General features: G+C 43.8%; 1 protein-coding gene across 1 annotated transcript; it reads right to left on the bottom strand.

Moving 5' to 3' along the window:
• Positions 1-1,056: 1,056 nt before the first annotated feature.
• LOC130122620 (phosphoglycerate mutase 1-like) lies at positions 1,057-12,027 on the bottom strand. Its single transcript, XM_056291563.1, has 4 exons — positions 11,755-12,027; positions 8,753-9,027; positions 6,531-6,711; positions 1,057-2,368 (listed from the first exon to the last, which is right to left on the bottom strand). Exons 1-4 carry the CDS (start codon positions 11,891-11,893, stop codon positions 2,199-2,201), a joined length of 765 nt encoding a protein of 254 aa, XP_056147538.1. The 5' UTR covers positions 11,894-12,027; the 3' UTR covers positions 1,057-2,198.
• Positions 12,028-12,265: the final 238 nt, after the last annotated feature.

Raw genomic sequence — 12,265 nt, 5'->3', positions numbered from 1 at the left:
GCGGGATTCGATACGGGTGTACTGCACCACAAGGCGACGCCGCTAACCGCTCAGCTTAAGGGTCAGACCCGTTAGCTAGGCGCTAACGTGTCTTATTAGTAGTTTACAGTCGTCACCCTCTCCCGGAAGCGCGCCCCCGCGCTTTGTTCTTCCCGCGCTTCAAAGAGACTTCGGAGGATCCGCACACTTCCGGATCCCACCCTTGCCACTAATGTAACCGGTTATTTTCTTGCCCGGTGCGGGATTCGATACGGGATGTACTGCACCACAAGGCGACATCACTAACCGCTCGGCTAAAGGGTCAGACGGGCTAACGGGTCTTATTAGTAGTTTACATTAACAATTAATAATTTACAATATGGAACAATTGTAAGTCAAATTAATTGAATTCATTGTTCAACGGTGTGACATTATCTGGCCACCATGCGGCCCTCAGGGAGGCTCATTTGAAATGACTCATTTTGGTATAAAATCATTTCAAAATTACAATTCCTGGACAAAGGGTGGTGGTTAGTGCGGTCTCTTCACAGCAAGAAGGTCCTGGGTTCGAAACCCCGGGGGGGGGGGGGGGGCGTCCTCTGTTCTCCCTGTGTCTGCGTGGGTTTCCTCCCTCAGTCCAAGGACATGTAGGTCAGGTGAATCAGCTGTACTAAATTGTCCCAAGGTGTGTGTGTGTGGGCCCTGTGATGGGCTGGCAGGATGACTCCCCGTCTGCCGCCCAGTGACTGCTGGGATAGGCTCCAGCATCCCGCGAACCGAATTCGGATATGCGGCTTGGATCATGGAATGGCATGGAATTCCTGGACAACAGGAACGGAACCCTATAATGGCAAGCTGCAAAATGTGTCCGTAAAACATTTCCACTTTATGCTTACTGTGACATCACTTCTTCGCATGCATTTATGTCATTTCGTAAAAGAAATAGGCCCATCTTCTGAAAGCATGAGGGACATTTTAGGTCTGGCTACCACAGTTCTAAAACCAGTCACATCGAGAAAGTGGTGCACTGAATTATCAAGGAAAAAAAAAAAAGTTAAACCACTTATCAAATCAAAATGCCACATCATTGTACGTTTATTTCACAACTGGTTTCGCAATACATTAGAATTAACACTAATTGGCAACAATTTTAGACATGAGGACATAGTCCACACGTAACTCCACTCCTACACCACAGCAGCTGGTCTTTCTGAATACTGAATAGATGCTGGACATACTACATACACACTTACCATACACACTTACAAGGCCAACAAACCGGGGCGGGGTTGTGCGGGAATAGAGAGTGCAGGTAAAGAGGAGTAAAGTTTAAATCTTTAATAACCATGTTTTGCTAGGATAACGTGTAATTCGCAGATGCCAGTTGAGTTCTGTACGGGTTTGTCACCAACACGATACAATAATAACAGCAATGTAGGATGTCTGACACCTTTTAAAAAGGAGACTCGTTTGGCAAGACAACAGAGGAAAACGAGACGACGAGACATACCACAGAAAGTCGTGCAAAACAAGCACACGCCACAAGGGAGGACATAAGGGAAAGTGACTGTGCTGCTCTTTGTCTCAAAAGATTGTAATATTATGTTAATTTATAAAGAGATACATTATTCATGTAACGTCTTGGGGAGTGACATGGAAAACGACAGCAACTTGTACAATGTTTTTAGATGTCCCATAAGCGGCAAACCGCTAAAACATTTCTCAAACAAAACTTAAAGCTATTCTTTCCTGGTCTAGAAAATATATATACGTATATATATATATATATATATATATATATATATATATTTTAGGGTTAGTTAGTAAATTAGATTACAATTATTCCATTACGCTTGTCCAAAAAACAAAAATATATATATATATTTGCATGGTTAGCCATTGGAGGAGTGAGGCCCTTCAATTACATGGTGCTAAAAAATACCTTTAGCAGTATTCGTTTTGAATTTAATTAACCAGTAAGGAAATCATTTACAATCTCTTGAAATCTGTAGTTGGTCCGGCCTTGTTCTTGATCCCTGTTACTCGGCGGTCCCCGCACTGTCAGTAGAGTGACGTTGCCATGGCGACCCATCTATATCACATCACCGTATTTCTTACCCTTTCTCGTTACGGTTTAGAAATACAGTAATTCTGGGCTAGTTGTTTAGGACAACCTGCACCCTAGTACACAAGAGTGGGGGCGCTGCCTTTCCGTCGCTCTATTTCTTAGCCTTCCCCTGGGCGGCCACTGCCTCCATGGCTTTACGTACAGTCTCCTCGTCTCCCAGGAACTGCATGGGCTTCACAGGCTTCAGGTTCTTGTCCAGTTCGTAGAGGATGGGGATGCCCGTGGGCAGGTTCAGCTCCATGATCGCCTCCTCGGACATACCTGCAGGAGGCAGCACATGAACATAAAGCAGCTGATAGGATTGCATAATTTTAGTTGCATTTCAGGTCTGTGTAAATACACTATATAGGACAGGGGTCTCAAACTGCCCGCAAGGCAGATTTGTGCGGCCCGCGCTAAGTTTTAGATTCATTAAGAGCTCTGGACCGCATATCCATTTTGCATACCACTTTCGTGTTTTTATTTATTTATTTATTTATTTTTGTTAAACGTTACTGTGTACTAGTACTAAGTGCTTAGTTAAGATTAGTTGTGAGGCCAGCTGCAGATAATGTAGCCTAAAGTCAGTGTGATAGCCTATCTGAAACAGCCAAAGTAAACTCAATCTGTTTACTGAACAACACAACACAACACAACACAACACAACACAGGTCTTAACACAGGGCATTACACGTTCATAGGGACACACTTCTTCACTGCTTAACAACAGATATCTACGCTTGATTAACTAGGCCTCTATCACCTTCTACAGGCATTTATGCCATAACACTCCATTTACTACATTCCTTCCCCCCTGAGGCAGATGTGTAATTTGTGATATTGGGCTATGCAAATAAAACTGACTTGACTTGATCAATACACAAGTACATAATATTGCACACAAGTCATCTAATAGATAAATACATTTTATTTACTTTTAGCAGAAGTGTTTAAACTAGCTAACTGAGCAGTTTGGATAATGGAATGGAAAAACTATACAAGATAATATAAAATAATGTAGCATGTACTAATGTAATAATACAAAATAATAAAATTTAGTAATGTAATGTACTAATGTAATAATATAAAATAATAAAATTTAGTAATGTAATTTACTAATGTAATAATATAAGCTAATAAAATGTAGTAATGTAATGTACTAATATAATAATATAAAATAATAAAATTTAGTAATGTAATTTACTAATGTAATAATATAAGCTAATAAAATGTAGTAATATAATGGACTAATGTAATAATATAAAATAATAAAATGTAGTAATGTAATTTACTAATGTAATAACATATAATAATAAAATGTAGTGCTGTAATGGACTAATGTACATGTACTAATGTAACAATGTACATGTACACTACCGTTCAAAAGTTTGGGATCACCCAAACAATTTTGTGTTTTCCATGAAAAGTCACACTTATTCACCACCATATGTTGTGAAATGAATAGAAAATAGAGTCAAGACATTGACAAGGTTAGAAATAATGATTTGTATTTGAAATAAGATTTTTTTTACATCAAACTTTGCTTTCGTCAAAGAATCCTCCATTTGCAGCAATTACAGCATTGCAGACCTTTGGCATTCTAGCTGTTAATTTGTTGAGGTAATCTGGAGAAATTGCACCCCACGCTTCCAGAAGCAGCTCCCACAAGTTGGATTGGTTGGATGGGCACTTCTTTGAGCAGATTGAGTTTCTGGAGCATCACATTTGTGGGGTCAATTAAACGCTCAAAATGGCCAGAAAAAGAGAACTTTCATCTGAAACTCGACAGTCTATTCTTGTTCTTAGAAATGAAGGCTATTCCATGCGAGAAATTGCTAAGAAATTGAAGATTTCCTACACCGGTGTGTACTACTCCCTTCAGAGGACAGCACAAACAGGCTCTAACAGGTACTATTTAATGAAGATGCCAGTTGGGGACCTGTGAGGCGTCTGTTTCTCAAACTAGAGACTCTAATGTACTTATCTTCTTGCTCAGTTGTGCAACGCGGCCTCCCACTTCTTTTTCTACTCTGGTTAGAGCCTGTTTGTGCTGTCCTCTGAAGGGAGTAGTACACACCGGTGTAGGAAATCTTCAATTTCTTAGCAATTTCTCGCATGGAATAGCCTTCATTTCTAAGAACAAGAATAGACTGTCGAGTTTCAGATGAAAGTTCTCTTTTTCTGGCCATTTTGAGCGTTTAATTGACCCCACAAATGTGATGCTCCAGAAACTCAATCTGCTCAAAGAAGTGCCCATCCAACCAATCCAACTTGTGGGAGCTGCTTCTGGAAGCGTGGGGTGCAATTTCTCCAGATTACCTCAACAAATTAACAGCTAGAATGCCAAAGGTCTGCAATGCTGTAATTGCTGCAAATGGAGGATTCTTTGACGAAAGCAAAGTTTGATGTAAAAAAAATCTTATTTCAAATACAAATCATTATTTCTAACCTTGTCAATGTCTTGACTCTATTTTCTATTCATTTCACAACATATGGTGGTGAATAAGTGTGACTTTTCATGGAAAACACAAAATTGTTTGGGTGATCCCAAACTTTTGAACGGTAGTGTACTTATGTAAGGAACTGCAGAGAAACGGGGGCAAATTCCGACATTAACATTGGATGGCTGAAATGGGGGGGGGGTTGGACATTAGACCATTGACCTCGTCAACAAAGACAAGACATTTTCCGTCATTAGCAGAAGAGGAACTTGTCCCTAGGTGTGAATGTGTGGGCCCTGTGATCTGCAGCAGGAGGTTGAGCATCGCTTTTCTGATGTTAAGCCTCACGGCACCACTTTCCAGTTATTTGCAGACCCCGTGTCCTCTGACGTGGACAGTGCTCCAAGCACATTTCAAATGGAGCGCATAGACTTGCAGTGCAACACAGCTTAAGGCAAAGTTCAGAGGGGCATAAGGGAAGCAGGAGATGCTTGGACAGTTTCTCAGAGTGCTTCCCAAAACATTCCCACAGTTGTCCAAACTGTTCAGGCAGGTCATGTGTCTTTTCGGCAGCACTCATTTCTGTGAGAAACTTCTCAACTATGAACTTTAATAAATCAAAGCATAGGTCCAGACTGACCAATGCACATCTCCATGCTGTCCTCATGGTGTCCACTGCCCAGTCCCTGAAAGCAAATGTGCCTCGTGTGTTTCAGCAGAAGAAGTGCCAGGTTTCTGGCAAGAAGTAGGCTAAATGTGTAGGCCTAAGCCAGACTACAATTTTTTTTCATCCCTATTGCACCAGCCCTCCTCCGTAAGACCACCTGTCAAGTGGCCCCCAGGTAATTTGGGTTTGAGACCCCTGATATAGGGGATGAGCATTGTTCGTTCTCTTGTTCATGGGCCACACCAAACACACCAGGTCAAGGCAAACAGGCTTATTCTTTAACTCGTGTCAAATTCCCGAGTGAGCGTTTATATATTAACTTACATTCCTGTCCATTTTGAATCTCTTACTTTGTTGCTATTAAGAATTTAACTTATAAACCAGAGCTACACTTCCCACAGAGGTTCGAAGAAAAGGCCTCCTCCTCTTCTAGCCAAAAAAATGCATCTTCAATTGGTAAATTTTACTCATATTTTTTCTGCAAAACTGGAAAAAAAAAGTTTAATATGCAGCACTCAAGCTAAAAAAAAATCTACCCCGTGTTACCTCCGGCTTGGCCGGGCATCCCTACAGACACAATTGGCCGTGTCTGCAAGTGGGAAGCCGGATGTAGGTATGTGACCTGGTCGCTGCACTAGCGCCTCCTCTGGTCAGTCGGGCCGCCTGTTCTGGGGGAGGGGGGGATAGCGTGATCCTCCAACACGCTAAAGCCCAATTTATGCTCCAAATGTCGGCTAGCAGTAGACGACATAAGAAAATGTGTCGTGTACACAACAGCCCTGGGAGACACAAAAAGTGTCCCTCATGACGTCAATATTGTCGAGACTGCTGTCTGCTAGCCGACATTTGGAGTATAAATTGGGCCTAAGTCCCCCTGGTGAAACTCCTCATTGTCAGGTGAAGAGAAGCGGCTGGCGACTCCACATGTATGGGAGGAGGCATGTGTGCAGCCCTCCCCGGATCGGCAGAGGGGGCGGAGCAGCGACCGGGACGGCTCGGAAAAAATAGGGTAATTGGCCAAGTAGTGGGGGAAAAAAATCAAAAGCAAAAGAAAAAAACTCTTTCACACGCTACCAAACTCTCTCACAGTGTGTGAGAGGGTGTAGCCGAGAATTATAGCCTAGACAGCCTTTCTCACACACACACACACACACACACACGCACACACACACACACAACCTAATGCAATATCCGCTCTCAGGCTACCGCCTTGCGGGGGATAAAAACTTGCTTCACACATACACGCCCAACTTTTTGAGATTCTATGTGAATACATAAATTAGTTCTAGGTATGGTTTTTATTTAGAAAAAAAGAAAAAGCCAAAGCACCACTTACCCTCTAGGTGCTTAACAATGCCCCTTAAACTGTTGCCATGAGCAGCGATGAGCACCCTCTTCCCCTGTTTGATCTGCGGGGCAATTTCCTCATTCCAGAAGGGCAGCGCTCGTGCAATGGTGTCTTTCAGACTCTCGCAGGCAGGAAGCTGCGCCTCAGTTAGTTCTGCATAGCGGCGGTCCTGCGGGGTGGACGGTCACAGTGTGTATCATAAATAACAGAACAGAGGTTGAGAAACAAAAAAAAAAGCCGCAGAACTTCCTTTTCAACATCTTCTTCCAACAAACGGCTGTGTGACAAACTGAGGAAGGGCACAGCGTACGTGTGAGACGGGAGCTTGTGTCCAAATGTGTGATTCTTATGGGGACTAATACAGGATGTCCAAATACAGGATTAAGTTTGAGTGAACCCAAGTCTCTGAGCAAGTATGGTGGCAGCTCTGCCCAAGATGACGCACACACATGTCAGAGAGGCAGCAGCCCTTTTGTTACTCATGGGTACCATTTTAAATAACGTTTTAAAGCTCGTCGTCACTCGCCAGGCAAGGTTCACTATGGCTCGGCTCTTGCACGGCCTTGTCAACGCAGCGGGACCTCTGCTCAGTCCTTCGCCAGCTTGAACTTCGAACTGTAAACCAAGCTCTAGGCAGTCATACATTAACTTACCTTAAAAACAGAAAAATAAGGGTAATTAAACACGGTAAGAGGACTGAGGGTTTATTTGTAGCATGTCTACGGCAAACGCAGGTTCTTACAGAGTCTGCTGCAGACATGGAAGTCAAAAAACGGAAAACCTTAACTAAAGCCCCTTTCCCGCCAAAATTAGCGGGTATACCCGGGTTTTTTAAACGCGGGTGAACCCGCTAAAAATTGCCGATTGACACCTTTCCCACTGCCAGTAGCTGAGCACGCCTTTCAGTTTTTTGGTTTTTTTTCTGGTGTGTCACGTTCGACGTCTGGAAAAGGTTTTCAGTGTGATTGGGAAGTAAACAGTAGAGACAAAAGTAAAGACAAAAATAATTGAGACAAAGATCATTTTCTCTTCAGCGCCTTTCATTTGTTTATAACTTGCCTTGGGTTGCGAACAGTGCCTCTTTCACTCAGGATTTTCGATATATTGCTGTATATCGCACCGTCGCTCACAGTGCCAGAAACCTGTCTCCTTACCCCCCCCCCTCCTCCCCGAACCAGGAGAAGCTGTCTCACCTCGCTGTCTTGCCAGTGTTGCGTCTTGCACGATATGAAGAGCAAAATGGCCGTAGCACGTTACCTGTTTATTTACGCGCCCACATCTGGAACTTCAACGCGCGTCATAGCATCGTGCCGGAAGAGGAGCGAAAATTAGGGGGTCTACTCGGGTGTGCTGTTCCCATCAATGCCGACCGGGGCCGAGAAAAACCCGTGTCTATTGCAGAGTCATTTGACCCGCGACTGAATGCCGATTGTAACCTTTCCCACTGGCCAAAAAAGCCGGATGTTAGCGGGTGTTAGCGGGTTTTTTTGGCCAGTGGGAAAAGGAGTATAACATAACTTATAACATCAAAGCCCCTTTATCTTTTTCTATTGTTCTGTAATCGGCTCTGTGCGTAACTGTAGTCCACTGACTTCCGGTTTCTACTGCAGCGGTCATACCAGATTCCTGTATGTTGGCGTGGCCTATTAACAATGGAATATTCTTCACGATTCCTGCAAGATTCACCATGGATAAATGTCAACGACGTGCACAGAATTGTCGACAAATTTCACCTGCACCTACCAGCAAACGGGTGAAAAGTTCAAGTTATACATGTCAAGTAACGTCCACAATTCCATCCGTCTGTCCGTCTGCTCATCCTCATAATTGTGGACGTAACTTGATACTATGTACAACTTGAACTTTTCACCCGTTTGCTGGTAGGTGCAGGCGAAATTTGTCGACAATTCTGTGCATGTCGTTGACATTTAGCCGTGGTAAATCTTGCAGGCATCGCGCAATAGCACATGCCAACAAACAGGAAACTAGTATGCCCACTGCAGTAGAAACCGGAAGTCAGTGGACTACAGTTATGCACAGAGCCGATTACTACCTTGTGCTAATACCCAGTTGGAGATTTGAGTTATAATCCCACATTCTGTTTCCACCAGAAATCCTGAGAGGCAACTGTTGCGCCAAATATGCAGTAAATATGCAGTAGTAAAGAATTGATATGTAGTGATCCTCCCAAAGTAGCTCGAATGTCTTACTTTACTGATGATGGTGTAGTAGTCATGGTCTGGATCCATGGTGGGAGGAGGGACATCAAAGGAACGCCTCCATATCTTGACCTGCGCCTCTCCATGCTTGGCTGCTGTCTCAGCCTTGTTTAGCCCCGTTAGGCCACCGTAATGACGCTCGTTGAGCCGCCAGGTCCGATGCACTGGCACCCACATCTGGTCAATGCCATCCAGAACCAGCCACAGGGTCCGGATTGCACGCTTCAGCACAGAGGTGTAGCATATGTCAAATTCATAGCCAGCATCTGAAAGATATAAAGATGAAAAGGTCATTTATACAATTTAAGACTGTACAAAGTCTGGTGTAAAAAAAAACAAGATGAGTGGAGAGATCCAAAAACCTTCTCGCAGAAATGTTTTTAAAACTTGAGCATTCTTCTTTTATGCATTTTGCACAACAATACTTCCTATTCCTTATATTCTACTACCATGCAACAAAGTGCCTGTTGATGGGACCACCATTATTTTGACAATCAATCAATCAAATCTTACTTTATTCAGACACAAAGGTCCATTTTTAAAAATACAACACAGGACAACAACACAAAAATATAGCTAAAACAGCTATTCACAAGTCCACAATGATTAAAACTTATACAGGCATTTGTTCCAGTGTTTCCAGAAACAAGAGTAGTACCTTGTGTAGGCTGAGTTAAGAAAATTATAATTACATTCTTAGAATCAATTAATCGACACTTAAATTCTTACATAAAATTCGTCAACACAACATGAAAAGTGGGAACATTACTAGTCACAAACACATGACTTGCACTTGCCCATCTTGGAAGCTTGAGCACGATTCTGAATGCATCGTTACATGCTACCTGCAGCTTTTTCATTTCTGCTTTGCTATAATTGCACCACAAGTGGGCAGTATAGCGTGGCGTACAGTAGGCCCTAAAATTAGCAGTTTTAACATCGTCTGTACACATATGACATTTGTGTGCCAGCATACTGGCTTGTGTATACAGTCTGCAACACTGGCGCTGCTCACCATCATCCACACATATAGATCATTCCTGATGATGTGACCCAGATATCTCATTTTGTTCACCACATTTAGTGCTTGTTCTGCCATGAAGAATGAGGGAAAATTTTGCTTCTGATCCTGCTTGGTTTTAGCAATCATGGCAACATTCTTCTTAAGAGTTAAATGTAATGTCATGCTGCACACCGTAACTTTAGCAGACTCTGAGCAGTTGGTGTAAGCCAGCACTACAAGGGGACAGGACGCTGATGACTTGTACATCAGATGGTTAATAAGACTATCCCCCACCATACAGCCAGTCTTACACTCTTTTAACTTTTTGGAAAGCTCATCCATATACACACCGAAGAGAACAGGTGACAGTATTCCACCTTGTCGGACCCCATTGGTCACTAGGAAGGGTGCAGATATACTCTTGCCCCATCTAACTTGCATGGTTTGATATGAATGCCAAAAATGCAAGATCCTTATCAAATAAGAGGGGACCCCTCGCTCTTGTAGTTTAACAAACAATTTACCATGATTAACTCGGTCAGAAGCTTTTGATGCATCCAGTAAACATAAATACTGTAGTGTTGTATCTTCTACACTTACTAACTTCCTTCAGTGCATATATGCACAAATCTGTGCCGTGTTTATTTTTAAAACCAAATTGATTGTCGGCAGTTGATATTTGTTCTTGAAGCCCATCCAAGAGAATTTGTTCTAATACTTTGCTAGCCAGATCGCTAGCAAAGATTTTTGTGTGACAGCAATTGGCCTATAATTTTCTATGCTGGACATTTTACTGGTTTTGTCTTTGATTACTGGCACTAGTAAGACAGACAACAGAGTCAGGTGGTATGCCATGGATTAACAATCCAGAAAAACACACAGCAAGTAACGCTGAGATTCTCTGGCTAGCACAGTTCAGATGTTCTGCTGTTATTTGGTCAAGGCCACATGCTTTGTTCACTGACAATTTCTCAATGGCATAGCACACTTCATCAGGTCTAATAACCGCATCATCATTGTTACAGACATCACCAACACAGATTTTCTTTCTTTCTTTGCATTTTTGCAGATTTTTCAATGTTCCTATTGCCATATCATTTGGAGCTGCCAGGGAAGAGGAGAAGAGGAAGGCCAAAGAGAAGGTTTATGGATGTGGCGAGAGAGAACATGCGGGTACAGGTGGATGGTGTGACAGAGGAGGCTGCAGACAGGAACAGATGGAAGCGGATGGTCCGCTGTGGCGACCCCTAGCGGGAGCAGCCGAAAGTAGTGGTAGTAGTATTCCCATATCTTTTATGTATATTGTGCTCTTGTCCCATTACTGTGTATTGTCCTGCTGTGATGGAAAACAATTCCCCCCGGGGATCAAGTAAGTAAGTAAGTATGTAGCACTCTAGTACACGTGTAGGTTACTTCACTACCCTACATCAAGCTACTATGTGACGATCCGCACGTTCGCACCATCCTCCAGAACCGAATGACGTTCAATATGTCCACCGCCTGGCCCACGAGGGACATGAGGAGTCCTCTGATGACGGAGGGGTGCAGAGGAGAAATCGAGACATGGGTGACCTCTCTTTCTCTCTCAATTATTTTGTACATTTATGTACAGTGACAGTGAAGAGGCAGACAGGAAATGAGAGGTGGGGAGGGTGACATGTAACGAAGGTCGCCGGCTGGAATCGAACCGGCGACGGTTAAAGACCACGTGGTCGTGCGGTGTGCGCTGTAACCATTCGACTGGGGAGGCACAGAAAGACCCCCCCCTCCCTTAAAATTCACCGAGAACCGCTACTGGGGTCGGCGAAACGTGATTACGCAAACCTGACAAGAGATAGCGCGTCTCGGTTCTCAGATCCCGAATCACGTCCACATGAACATTACAGCGATCTGAGACTCCGGTCAGCCGCGTCATACATGCGCCCTTCTGGCGTTAAATTAGCTTTCCCCGCGGACTGGTGAACAAAAAACACCCCCAACACCTCCTCACCTTTCAAGGCTTGTCCGCCCTTCCTCGCCTCCCGTTCCCCCGTCTCGCTCAAGTCGGCGTCGAACCAGCCGCAGAAGCGATTTTCTTGGTTCCAGTTGCTCTCTCCGTGACGAATCAAGACCAGTTTATAGGCGGCCATTTCACCGACGGCGGTTCGCGTCCTTTGACGAAAGCGTCCGATATAAAAGGTGGAAACGACCGAAGGCAAGTTGAGAAACGAACGGACGACGCCCACCTCCCCGGAACAAACCGCTGCTGCGCACCTCCGTCCAACCACTGAGGGCTTTCAGTCCGCCCTGTTGATTGGTTGCGGCCTCGCTTCCTGCTTTTTCTCCGCCAATGGCGTTGCGCGTAGGTATATTGCGTCACGTGTTTCTCGTCCAATGACAGTGGTGGGCGTAAATTACAGTGCCGGTTCGTGACCTTCGCTTTATTGACTTCTTCTGGCGTTACTGGCGTAAGGGTTAAACCGAAAGATAAAGATATTTTATTCAAATTCTATCGATTTGAA

Source organism: Lampris incognitus, chromosome 13 (assembly GCF_029633865.1).
Source record: "Lampris incognitus isolate fLamInc1 chromosome 13, fLamInc1.hap2, whole genome shotgun sequence".
In the NCBI taxonomy this organism is placed as follows: domain Eukaryota; kingdom Metazoa; phylum Chordata; class Actinopteri; order Lampriformes; family Lampridae; genus Lampris; species Lampris incognitus.
This window is presented reverse-complemented; position numbering and strand designations above follow the sequence as displayed.